The sequence below is a fragment of the Pseudonaja textilis genome, chromosome 1 (assembly GCF_049901715.1).
Source record: "Pseudonaja textilis isolate UNSWEBS1 chromosome 1, rPseTex1.2, whole genome shotgun sequence".
In the NCBI taxonomy this organism is placed as follows: Eukaryota; Metazoa; Chordata; class Lepidosauria; order Squamata; family Elapidae; genus Pseudonaja; species Pseudonaja textilis.
Genome location: NC_141990.1, coordinates 150,768,215 through 150,781,627, shown reverse-complemented (window position 1 = coordinate 150,781,627; position 13,413 = coordinate 150,768,215). Strand labels below are relative to the sequence as shown.

At 43.5% G+C, this 13,413-nt stretch overlaps 1 protein-coding gene across 1 annotated transcript in view; it reads left to right on the top strand.

Annotated features, from left to right (window-relative positions):
• Nucleotides 1-13,413, top strand: part of APLF (aprataxin and PNKP like factor) — a 37,644-nt gene that overhangs the window by 3,542 nt on the left and 20,689 nt on the right. Inside the window, 2 exon segments of the mRNA XM_087922263.1 lie at nt 12,692-12,735; nt 12,738-12,862. Of these exon segments, the coding sequence (XP_087778389.1) occupies nt 12,692-12,735; nt 12,738-12,862 (169 nt within the window).

Sequence of the window (13,413 nt, the reverse complement as noted above, 5' to 3'; positions counted from 1 at the left end):
GCAAATACAATCCTAGCCACTGTTAATACATTTATGATCAGGTATTTCAAGTCTTTACTATATATTTCAGGTAAAATTCCCAATAAAAACATTTCTGGTTTCAAATCTATATGCCTTTTTGTCATTTTTTCCAATCACGTGTGGATTTTAGTCCAGTATTTTTTAGCATCCACACAAGTCCACCACATATGGTAATATGAGCCAGGTATCTGATGACATTTCCAACATTTTTCAGATTTATCCTTGAAAATTCTTGCTATTCTTGTTGTGGGGAAATGCCACCTGTAAAATAATATAATGCCACCTTTCCCCTGACAAGAATAGCAAGAATGTTCAAGAATAAATCCGACTACAGCAAACTTCTGTGTAGTATTTCAGAGCAAAAGATTGTTTTTTTGGTCAGAAGTTCATTCCAGATGTAGAATGAAGTAGGAACATTAACTTTACTAAAATAGCAGGGAGTAAATACCTTAAATTTATAGGGCATTAAATTAATAGCATTTAATAATAAAATAATAATAATGTCTTTATTGATTAGCCCTTGGGCCATATCAAAGTGCAAAGTTCCAGCAACAATTTGTTACTAAAATTTAATAAAAGCAATTCAGAATGAAATTTAATAAAATACTATTTAAAATGGAACTTGATAAAATACAATTTAAAATGGAATCTAGACAAAATACGATTTAAGATGAAATAGTAATAAAATATAATCCAAAATAAAATTGTAATAATGTACAATAATTTAAGATATGGATAAAATATAATAACATTATATTTCAGAGTCGCCCTTGCAATCTACCCCAATCAATCCCACATATGCAGATCTCAACCGAATCATTTTGTTTAAATACTGTGCTACTTTAAATGTTATTTTCAAGTTCTGGCCAGACATAAGGTAAGTTATTTTGATATGGGTATCCCAATGGGTCATTCGTCTGATATATAGACCAAGATAGCTGTCTCTCATCCTCTTATACAGGCAACAATCAAATAGGATGTGAGCCAGGTCCTCTACCTCTGCTACTCCGCAAATGCAGAGACGCTCATTGTACGTTATTGCATGAAATCTCCCGTATCTAACCATTGTGTCAAGCTGTTCAAATCTCGCTCTCGTGAATATCTAGATGTTTTGGGAGTTGTGACTTCAAGTAGCTATCTATGTGGTGCGGCTTTGTTCCGCATTAGGAGGGCTTCTCATTGAGTCCAATGCATCAAGAAAGACACCAAGCCGGTTCAGTCTTGGATGAGCAGCCCCGAGCACGCGCTCAGGGAAGCCCTTTTATTGAACAAAAAACGTCACAAAAGAGAGTTCAGCCTACTTTACATGTTAAAAGGGTTGGGGGTCTCAGTGGATATATTGTAGCACCCAATCACAGTGCTTAAGGGATACAAAATAACCAATCCGCGCCTGCAGTCCAGCCAGTAGCCCAAGGTGGGCAGCATCCTTTTGTTCCTGATACCTGCTTTCAGCCTACGTGAGGCCTTGCAGGTGTATCGAAGACTCCTTTGCCTACATGAGGCTTGGCATATATCAAAACTCCTTTGCCTACGTGAGGCTTTGGCATATGCCCAGGCTGTTAGATGTGGATTCGCTGCTGCATCTCCTCTGTTTTAGTTTTACGCAGAGGGATTTCTTCTGGTTCTTCGCTATAGTCCATACAGAAGCCCTGCGCATGTTCTCATCGGGGTCCTCTGAGGGTATAGCTTTGTACAGAGATTCTTTTTCCCAGAGGGCATTGACCTGTGCAATGGCGCGTTTTTCTGCTAGCAGTGACAGACTATTAGAGATGGTGCGAACAAAGATTGGTAATATACATGGAAGAATAACACACCCAGCAGCAATAATACCTATGAGCGCTATTATAGCTTGTAATCCTGGCAGTTTTGGGAGCCAGGAGCCAAAGATATTTTGAGGTCCATACCTCGCCATACTTGATCCGGATTGTAGGTTAATTGTCGCATCTCAGTGGTTAACTGTGCTACAACTTTGCCAACCTTGTCAATTTGAAGACAGCAATTTGTGAGATTAAACCTTCCACATACCCCCTTCCTTGGCTAATAAATAATCCAAAGCCAAGCGATTTTTGATAGACAGCTGTGCGTAATTTGTCTGTAGCAGTTGCAAGAGTGTTTAGAGCCTTATCTATTCGTTGACCTGCTAAATCTAAGACAGCTTGCAAGCGAATGATTCTATTAAGCATATATATGGGGGTCCTGTACCCATAAGACCCGTCTTGGGCCCAAGTGGCCATGCCATAGGTGCAGACGATTCTCTGTGAGGTCCAGGTGTCCCCTGTGTATTCTGATTGGCAGGGGAAGCCTGCAAAAGTATTGTCGGCTTCCCTTTTTTTGCGAGACAACATGTCATAAACAGGGATGCCTAGTTCCTGCTTCACTGAGATTGGAAGGAGGAAGAAGGAAGGTCTTATCCATCCCAATACACATGACCCTTGCCAATCTGCTGGGAGGGATGGGTAGGCTAGGTTACCGCAGATCCAATACATGTCATTGGGTGCAGTCCAGTTCTGGGAGGATGAAGTGTCCCTGAGATAAGGGAGGAGGGTTGTGTTGAATTTTGTGGGTGTGGTAGTAGCATTATCAGGTGCTGTCCAATTCTGGTAGGAGATGTCCCACGTACCTAAACAAAGGAGATGTCCTACCGGAATGGACCCGTTCGGGAGAAGCAGTTTCTACCGATTAGATTGGTAGTAATTGTCCAGATAAGGGGTCAGGGGCAGTTCTGGCTGTTATGTTTCCTATAGAAGACATGTTGTTGAACAGTGATGGCGAGGCTTCTAAGGCTTGCCATGGCCACTGTTCTCCTGTGGTGGTTCCCCGCAGACAAAGCAATTGGTTATTGCAAGTTGTTTTGCAATTTTTCTGCCATGTCCATGAATAGGTTTTTTGCTATTATGCTGGTATCAGGGCTTTATCTAGCTTCCTTAAATTATTATACACTGACCAGCCTAATGATGTTTCCTTACCCTCATATATCACTTCTGTTTTTATAGTAATGTAGGTGTTTGGGTCTGCTCCTATGCCATCGATCCCTATACCATAGGTATCCATGGCAGGGTGTTGTCTGGAGATAGTGATCTCTACCTTGTTGTCCTTGGTAGACCCCTGATACTCGTTTAAAATGTGACAGATGATTGCAACCTGAGTATCCTCCCCCAGTGTAATCACAGACACAAGACCAACCCGAGCATTCAATGGAGCCCCACAAGGGATCAATGATTAGGGTTTCCTACGGCCCAATTGATGGGCGTGGGACACAAATACTTATGATCATGAGCATATTTGGTTTTCCAATCATCTGACCCACAAGGATATCCCCTGGTTTGGAACAAGCAATGCAAACATCAAAAGTTAAGACAATTGGGTCAGTACCATCCTTAAGCACAGTAGTGTGATTTAGGTAGTAAAGTTTTCCCTCCCCTTCAGGATCAGCTCTGCCAGAGGCTTTTGGAAGTCCGGCCCACAAAGTAACATTGAGGCGAACAGCCGCCTTGGGGTCATAGCAAATAGTTTTTGAGTTCATTTTGCATAACTGATACATAGTCCCGTTATTCTGGCAAGTTTTCCCAGTAGAAAGGCATCTCTGAGGTTGCTGGGTATGGTAAATGAGAGTCAGTCGAGTGAAGCCTGCTTGTGTGGTTTTGGTCAAGCAGGGTGCAGTCATCTGGTTTGGAGGGTTTTGGTGATCTTTTAATCCTATGCAGCAAAGGGGGTTCTGAATATGAGTGTCAGGCTGATTCACGAATTGTCTGTGATGATGATGAGATGAGCGAGGTCTGAGGATTGTCCAGGAGCTGTAGGTGTTGCGCGTGAGAATCATGGAGGCGCCGACCTGAACAATAGTAGGTGGTTGTAGTAGGATGGGATATGAGGAGTGTAGCTCGAGGGGGTTGTTCAAAGGTGTTGACCCGGAAAGAGGCGTTGCTGGAGATGTAGGACCATGGCTGAGGAAGCGTTGACCATCTGAGATAAGGAGGAAAAATGTCCCAGGATGCAGTGCAGGTCAGCAGGAGGGGGTGTCTGGCGTGAAGTATGTTACTCTGGATGGAATGGAAACTTTGGGCGTGCGCAGCAAGGAGGAAGAGGAGGAGGAGGAGGGCCAGCGAAGCAGCAGGGCAGATCATGTTGATATGTCTGCAGCTGGTGGTTTTGCTACCTTGGGGTGGTATGGCCTGACGTGCCGTCCAGGAACCCACAGGACACGATCTGGAAGCTGGATAGCTGCGTAGCCACGACCCCAGGTGAGGAGATCAGCAGGACCCTTCCAAGCAGGGTCTGGCAGTTGGCGGTAGTACACCTGTGGTTTGGGAGAATCAGGAGAGGGGGAGGAAAAGTGTCGCTCTGCTGCTGTTGTAGCAGGGGTGCCAGAGAAATTGAGGAAATTAAGCGTATAAAGGCAAAGATTAAGGATGTTTTGCATCGCCGGGAGGCCAAGGGGTTTTTCCCTTTGGCCAGATGTCGTTCTAGTGCTGTCTTTAAAGTTAAATTGGCTCTCTCTGCCAGGGCTTGTCCCTGGCTGTTGTAAGGGATCCCAAATTTGTGGGTGACCTGCCACTTAGAGCAAAATTCTGACATAGCCACACTAGTGTATGCAGGACCATTGTCTGTTTTTATTTCATTTGGGCGTCCCAACGATGCAAAGGTGCGAATGCAGTGGTTAATGACATGTTTAGAGGCTTTCTCCTCTCTGCGGGGTTGCCATTATGAACCCTGAATAAGTATCAATTGTGACATGCAGATACTTCCAGGGGCAAATGGAGGAAACTGAGTAACGTCCATTTGCCATATTTCACAGGCTTTCAACCCGCGGGATTTACTCCTAAGGGGATGGAATTGGCTTGCTGACTGCAGGTGGGGCATTGCTGTCTGATGGCTGAGGCTTCTGCCATGGTAAGGTTAAAATGTTTCATGAGGGCTTTGGCATTTTGATGAAAGTAAGAATGGCTTTCCCAGGGAGTTAGGGTGTGCGTGGTCATAATACCTGCAGCTGCTTGATCGGCCACGTCATTGCCTTCCTGGAGAATTCCTGGGAAAGGCTGGTGGCTGCGAATGTGGCCTACAAAGAAAGGGTGTTGACGTTGTGCAACAAGCTGTTGCAGTGTAACAAAAAGAGAGAGAAGGTTCTTGTCAATAGCAGGAGAGAGGTAAGAGTCGTGGATGGTAGAGACTATTTGGGTAACATACAGGCTGTCCAAGATCAAGTTGAGGGGTTCGCTGAAATTTTGGAGGACTAGTATGGTTGCAGCAAGCTCAGCCCTTTGTGGTGAAGTCTGCACAGGGTGGTTTTGGTGTGCCATGCTCCATTCTTTTGCCAAGCACATGCCCCTCGTTCCTGCTGCCATCAGCAAATATAGTCAGGGCACTGACCAAAGGTTGTTTGCTGATGGGAGAGGAGAAGGAGATGGGTATGGTTCTAATGATCTGAAAACGTGGGTCAGCGGGTGGGTGGCAGGAGACTAGCCCAGGCCAGTCGGATAAGGCCAACTGAAGCTCCTGGGAGTTTTGGAATAGAGGTTCCCAAATTTGCAGCGAGAAGGGGATAAAAGTGTGGAGACATCTATCCCCATGAGTGCTTTTGTGCGGCTCCTGCCCTTTATGATTAATTGAGCCAATTGAGCTGGTTTGGAAGTGATGGAGCATCGGGGTGTGTGGGAGAGATGGATCCACTCTAAGATGTGGAGCTTTTGGTCCTTTTGGGTCACTGCCGCAGTCAAGAGCCTTGGGGTGGCTAGAATGACCATATCTAGAGGAGTATTGGCAGCGGCCCTATCCACCCATATTCTACGTATGTTCTCTTCTATATGGGTCAGCGCTTGAAGCTGAGGTTGCTGCAAGGATATTTTGTCAGCGGGCCCTTTTCCCCAAGTAAGGGCTTGAATAGTGGAGAGAGAGTGTCAGTGGTTAGTGACAGGAAAGGTCGGGCCCAATTAATGGTGCCCAGATATTGTTGAAGCTGAACCAGGGTAGGTTGAGGAGGCAGAGAGAGTGAGGGGAGTGAAGGATAGGCAGTAGTTGAGAGCATTTTATAGCCTAGATATGCATAGGGAGTCAGCACTTGCACCTTTTCAGGTGCTATGTGCAAGCCTCCCTTTGCAAGGATGGCTTTCAGGAAAGAGAAGAAGCAAACACTGTACCTGGGGTCCAGGAGCAGCAACAAGGATGTCATCCATGTAATGATACACCAGAAATTGTGGATAGGCAGAACGATAGGGTAACAGGACCTTATTTACATAGTGCTGACACATGGTGGGGCTGTTGAGCATGCCCTGAGGTAGGACTTTCCATTGAAAGCGAGAGAGGAGGGAGAGGAGTTATTCAGACACATGGGGAGAAAGTACACAGTTCCTGGGATGTCAATTTCCATATCTTCAGAAGCAATTAATTGGAAAGATATGGTGTCAGCCTTTGGAGTGGGGCTGGCTGACTGCCCCCCTCTAGTTTTCCTGCAGTTGGGGGTGGTGCTGCAACACTGGTTTGCCCAGTGGTACCCTTTTTTTTGCACCTTGGGTAAATTGTTTTTGGCTTGTTGTTGTTTTGTGGATCGTCCCTAGCCCTACATTGTGCTTTGAAGTGGCCTGGTTTCCCACAATTGAAGCAATTCCCAGCCGGCCTGTTTTGAGAATTTGCGTGCTGCAGGGCCATTGCCAGGTGTTTCATATTGTAGGAAACAGTCCCCACGATTCTGCAAGCCTTTAGATAGTCCGAGAGGAAGCCCCCTCGGGCAGCCAGAGGCTGCAGAATCCTTTTGCAATCCTCATTTGCATTCTCAAAGGCTAATTTCAACAGAAGCTCTCTGCAGGCCTCTCCATTTGAAATTTGCCTCTGGACAGCCTTTTGGAGAAAAAAGGAGCTGCTGTTGGTGTTAATGAGACCTCTGACATAAGGTGCTTGAACGCCATACATGGCCACAGCTTGTTTTAAATCTCTAATTAATTTCATGGATAAGGGTTCAAGCCTAGGCACATTCCCAGCTCCATCCCCCACATATTCTATGGGGCAGAGGAGAGCTCCTCTAGGGTAAGAGAGCCCTCCTTGCACCCCTGTGCTATGGCTTGTGCAACTGCTCCCATGGGTGTCTGATCCCCCACAGGATTTAATTTAGGAGGAACCAAGGGTTCAGGAGCTGTGGGGAAGAGGCTTCCAGTGGGAGAGCATCTTTGGTTTTGGTCTCAGCAGCATAGGGAGGGGACCTCCTGCAAGGGGGCTGCCAGCGTTAGTCAGCGCTGAGCTCTGAACTATCAAACATTCCATTACCACCCTCCAAGTGGTTAAAATCTTTGGCGGAGCCCTGGGAGTATCATGAAAAAGTCACCCAAACGTTGCCATGTGGAGACTTTTAAGGACCCCTTTTCCGGATAAGCCGGACACTGCGTGTGGATGTATTTTAAAAGGGCTCTGAGGTCCTTTTAGTTGGAGCCAGGAGCTTTTGCCCTGACTCCTAAGAATCAAAATTGAGCTCTTCGTTAATTCCCTTAATTCTTGCAGATGCACCATCTGCACTTTAGAGAATTTCCGCCCATACTCACCTGAAGGGAGGATTTCTCCTGGGGAAGGATCCGTGACTAGACGGCGTCCCTGGGTTGCAACTGGCTCGTCCGGCCGGGTGAGATGGGAGGTAGAAGGCAGGCGAGTCTGCTTCTTTTCAGCAGATCACGTCGGGGTCACCAGATGCGGCTTTGTTCCGCATTAGGAGGGCTTCTCATTGAGTCCAATGCATCAAGAAAGACACCAAGCCGGTTCAGTCTTGGATGAGCAGCCCGAGCACGCGCTCAGGGAAGCCCTTTTATTGAACAAAAACGTCACAAAAGAGAGTTCAGCCTACTTTACATGTTAAAAGGGTTGGGGTCTCAGTGGATATATTGTAGCACCCAATCACAGTGCTTAAGGGATACAAAATAACCAATCGCGCCTGCAGTCCAGCCAGTAGCCCAAGGTGGGCAGCATCCTTTTGTTCCTGATACCTGCTTTCAGCCTACGTGAGGCCTTGCAGGTATCGAAGACTCCTTTGCCTACATGAGGCTTGGCATATATCAAAACTCCTTTGCCTACGTGAGGCTTTGGCATATGCCCAGGCTGTTAGATGTGGATTCGCTGCTGCAATGTGGAAAGTGCATTGGTATTTACTCAACCATTTCAAGTTACCTACCTTACTAAGGATAGCGGTATCAGTTTGTGCATCTATATCCTCAGTTCTTTGGGCAACTCTTTTTTTTAGATTGTTCTTCTGTTACACAAGAGATAGGAAGACCACAGTTTCTTACAAAATTTGTTAGTTTAATGATCCAGGAGGTTTGTAATTGTAGTTTTATTTGCTCTAGTAGGCATAATTTGGGTAGTCTTATCTCCTTTTCTGAGACTGGTGGCCAAGCGGGGAAGTTCTAGGGTTTATTAAATCACTATTTAAAGATAATTTCTTTACTAGTTCGGTGGAGGCAAACAAGCACTGATAATAATTCTCCCAATCCTCAGCAGAGATTGGTTTGTCAAATGCAAATCTCCGTTCCTTCAGGATACCTGCTACAGAATGCCAAAATAATACTGAGTTATGGCTTCTGGCAGCCAACTCAAGTTCTGACCAGATTGAAATGGCAAATCTTTTTTTCTTTAATGTTATAGTTTTTTTATATTCCCTTCTTGTGTGCAACATCTTAGCTTGTATATAGGCAGTAGGGTTCCTCTGGGCAAGCCTTATGGCTGCCTTCAATTTCTTTTTCAGTCGCTGGCAATCCGAATCAAACCAGTGAGGTCTACCCACTTGGGCTCTTTTTGTAGCAGGTTTAGTTGTTAGATGTTTCTTCAGTATGTTACAAAGATTGGAGAATGCATTGTAGGCTGACATCCAGTCAGTAGTAGATGACTGGATTGTTCTAGCCCACTTAATAGCATTCTCTGTTTTAAGGCATTCTAATATTGCCTTAGTATCATCCTTAGCCCAAATTAACCTTTTATTTTGGGTCACTTCTACCTTTTTAGTAAGCTATCTGTCAGCCATGTTATATGGTCTTAAATCTGAGCGGCCTCGCAATGTCACACTTATAGGCTGATGTCACTGTTGTCGCTAAGGTGTACTGTGACCTCCGAAAAGAGGTCAACCTTATCTCCAGACACACAAAAGAGATCCATGAATTAGTTGAGTGGTGTGTATAAGGGTATATGTAATTCTTATCCTTATCTCCCAAAATTTGGAGATTACCCAATAATTAAGGAGACTAGGAGCAAACCAGCGGCATTACTTTTACAATCTCACGAGAGCCACTGAGGATGGTTTTCAAAGAACTCCCCTGGGATTCCCTTCTTCTGGGCAAGCTCATACAAAGAGGGACCCAGTCTAGCATTCAGATCTCTTAATAAAACCACTATTGACTGAGGATACAGTATTGCTATATCTTCTAGGATAACTTCCAAGCACATCCAATATTCGGAATTATAATGCTGGGATGTGCTTGGGGGAATATATACATTTACCAATATTAACTCAAACTGGTCATATTCAAATTTAACAGCCAGAAAGTACGGATATTTATCTTCGTTATATAATTTCTCTCCCTGCCTCTTGCTTTATAAGAATGCATAGTCCACTAGAGGGTCTCCCTTTGTTTTTTGAGCTGGGGAGGCCCATCCCTGAAAGCCTGGCAGTTGTACTGGTTCGTCCACTTCGGTTTGCCAAGTTTCTTGAAGGGCTATTACGTCAAATCTAGAGAAAAAGTTCATTAGTCCACTATCATCTGTCCCTTTCCAGACCGCTATATTCCAGGTCACCAACTGTATGGGGTTCTCAGAAGCAAGATGATCTGGCTTGGTTAATTGGCTGGATGGTAAAGATGTCAATTTGACATTGGAGCCAGATCAATATCATCTAAGCTTCCCCTATAAACACAATTGTTGTGAGGTTCAATATTTCTCCTCATGGGTTGCAGAACTTGTTGCTCCTCTGTATCTCAGTTGCCAGTATGCCTTTGCTCTTGCTCCAAGAATGATTTTTTTCCCCCAGTGGGCAGGTACTCTGGTTTAAATCTATAAATGTAGATTTATGTCCATTTATGGAGTGGCATAACTGAGGATTCATCTTGTGGAAAGCTGTTATGGGAGCTTCTAAATTATTTGAAGATGGAAGCTGGGTTATCTCCTTAGTGATTGTCAGCTTAGGGGGCACTGTGTGATGAAGCTCTTTGTCTTTCAGTTGTTTCTCAGAGGTTGGGTCAGTCAGTGCAGTTACCCCCCAGTCAGCCTGTGTGACAGTACCTTCTTTTACTGTTAAGGTAGAGGCAGTTTGTTGATTAAATACATTGTCACAAGATTGTGTGGTTAGTGGAGCCAAATTAAATAGAGGCTTTGTTGTAGATCGAGTTGTTGTCAATGCCTCTTTTAGGTCATCCAATCTTTGAATGATGTTAACTTGCTCAGGTTCTGACAATGCACTGAATAAGTCAATCAATGTTTCCTCTGGGACATCCTCAGCAGTTCCTACAGCTGTGGGTAACACAGTTTGTATATTGCTTTTTTGCCTTCTTGGGGTCAGTTCAGTTGCAGCAGCCTCAGGTTTAGCAATGTGAGAACTGTTGCAACCTAGATTTTTTTAAAATAAATTTTTATTGATTTTACAATTAAAACAGACCAACCACACACACATAAATGTAAGAGAGAAAAAGAAAAGAAGAAAGGAAGAAGAAAATAGAAAGAAAAAGATAGAAAACAATTAAAAAGCAACCTAGATTTAAAGCAACAGTTCCCACTTGGTGATGCTGTTTCAGGAGCAGGTATACTTTTTCTGTGCAAAAAACCCTTATTGGAAATATTGACAAGGTGCTCAGAAAGAGCTTCATTCGGAAAAGCATGGGAGGGTATTGTGGATTGCTTGAAGGATAGGAGAATTCTCATACATTGCATTCTTGCTGGCAGCCACTCTGCATGGAGTAAATCTATCAGAGTGAGCTTACAATGGAGCAGCTGGCTCAGGGACAGCCTAATAGCTTTTCTATTCCTCCAACACCCTCTATTTACTCTCTTGTCTTAAATTTGCAAGGTAACCAACCTGATTAGTTTGCAGACTGTAGTGTTGGTCATCTCTTAGGCCTATACCTGATTGAGTGTTTTCTCTATGTGTGTTCAAATTTTGGGGAGGAAAACGAGGTCCTTCACTAGTTTCATTTTCTGAGTTAGCCGTTCCATATCTATCCATGGTTATCCTCCCAAGTCCTTCTATAGTATTTGAGTGGCTCCTAACAAACGTTGCAAAAGATTCTTTCAGGCAAATCGACCTTATTTATGACAATTGACAAAAGACCATATATTGAGTTTACAGTTTGAGCTGTAAGCAAACATCGTCTAGAGAGGAAGTCTGTCACATTTTCCTTCTTTAAATTTGTTACATCTCCCCCCTGCGCAAAGAAGGCTGTTGCTGGGCTCCAAGAACAGGAGCCACCCTCCGAGAGGGAGGAGGACAGCTCTACACACCAGTTCGGTTTGTAAGTCCCTTTCTAATGAATCACATAAATTAAGTTTGTCTGACAAGGTGCCTGTGAATGAGTTACTCACTGGAACAGACTGTCTGTTTGCAATATAATCTTCTATTTTCTTCTGCTTCAAAGGCTGGGATAAACACTCTGCTGCAGAGTTCTGTCTCTTCCTTCTTTTCCCCATTTTTACTTATTTTTCTCCTGTCTATTTGTATTTGTTTTGTACTTAAAAAAAAAAAAGATATTGTAGCACTTGTGTACCATGCCTATTATCATGGGAAAACTACCAGAAGTTTATATAGCATATAGATTCATTACATTGTATTGTACAAATTCTTTAAAAGGTGTTCTTTGGAACAGGCAGGAGCAAATATGAAGCAAATCCTCCATTGTTATAATTTCCTGGCTTCCATAGCTGCTATGAAGCAACTTCCAGCTGTCCTTCTATGCATGGAGAACCACTTTGTTGAACAGCAACAATGGGATCAGCTTTCCATGCAACAAACTAGACTGGAAAAAGATACAGTTCTTTTAAGAGTAAAGAAAAAAAGCTTCTTGTAGATGCTGTTTTGATTCCAAGACACTTATATTGAAAGATTTGCACATATGTTTAATGCACATTTTCCCATAATTCATATTAGGATATCATCAATTTTGGGCAACTTCAAAAAAAAAATTAGGCACACACAAAAAATGCCTTCCTTCAGTTCCACTTGGTGGCATCATAATGTTTAATACATGGGTTTGCATTCATCTATTGTTTAAAAAGTAGAATGGAATATGCTGTAGGTACTGAAATTAGGCTGTGTCAAATATTTAAATGTTTTAGGATGCATCCAGGACTGCCCTGATGTCTGGTAAAATGATTGAATTTGTTTATTTCTCCAATCTATGTTGGTGAGTTAGGGCTGCCATTTTTTCCCAGCCTTAAATGGAGGCAATGGCAAACCCCTTCCGAAATCTTGCAAATAATATTGTAGGGACTAGTCACCAGATCCAAAAATTGGCCTGAAGGCGCAAAATAAAAAGGGTTAAAACAGAACAACTGCAGCAACAATAAGAAACAATAAAAATAATTCCACTGAAATAATTTGAGTCTCAAATCATAAATTTGGGTGGAATTTTATATTTTAAATTATTCATTTCTTCTACTAAGTAATGTGTAGCAATTTGTGTCAATCCACTGCCATTGAGAGGTTTATTTTATGCAATAGGGAAAATGATAATTTCGGTGTAGAAGACCTTCCAGATCAAATCCCACAACTCTGCAGTCTACTATAAGATCTCACAGTCAGGTTTCAGAAAAATCAACAATCCCTTCTAGCAAAAAACAACTTCCGGAAGTACATTCAGTTATGGAAAAAACAAACGAAATTCCAGAGAAGGTAATTTTCAATTTTGGTGTACTGCAATTTTATTAATAGAAAAGCTAAATGAATTTTAAGATGAAGATGCTTTTCACATATAATAAGAAATATAGAAATATATAGAAAATCTATTGTCAGAGAGGCTGTTGTGGCAGGGCTAGGCCAGTAGAGTAAACCAGGGATCCCCAATTCCCGGACCGCAGCCCACTACTCGGCTTTGGCCGATTCGGAACCAGGCCATGTGAGTGGCAGGTGAATACACGTGTGCAGCTCCACTTGCGGGAGCAGCAGGTGCTTGCATGCAAAGCTCCATTTGTGCCTGCCACTCGCACAGAACCATTCCCACTCCCCCCTCCTGGCTGGGCTGTCAAGCCGGAAAGGTTGGGGACCCCTCGGTTAAAATGTAGATCTCGATCTACTATCAGGCATGACTTGCTTTGGCCTGTCATCCTATGCCTTTACGTGATATAGATTCAAATCCAGACAAATGAATGTGAATTCTGTCTGGATTACTAGTTTAAATCTTGTGATCATGGGTGGCATCTTAAGAGAAGTGTTTTGGATGAAGT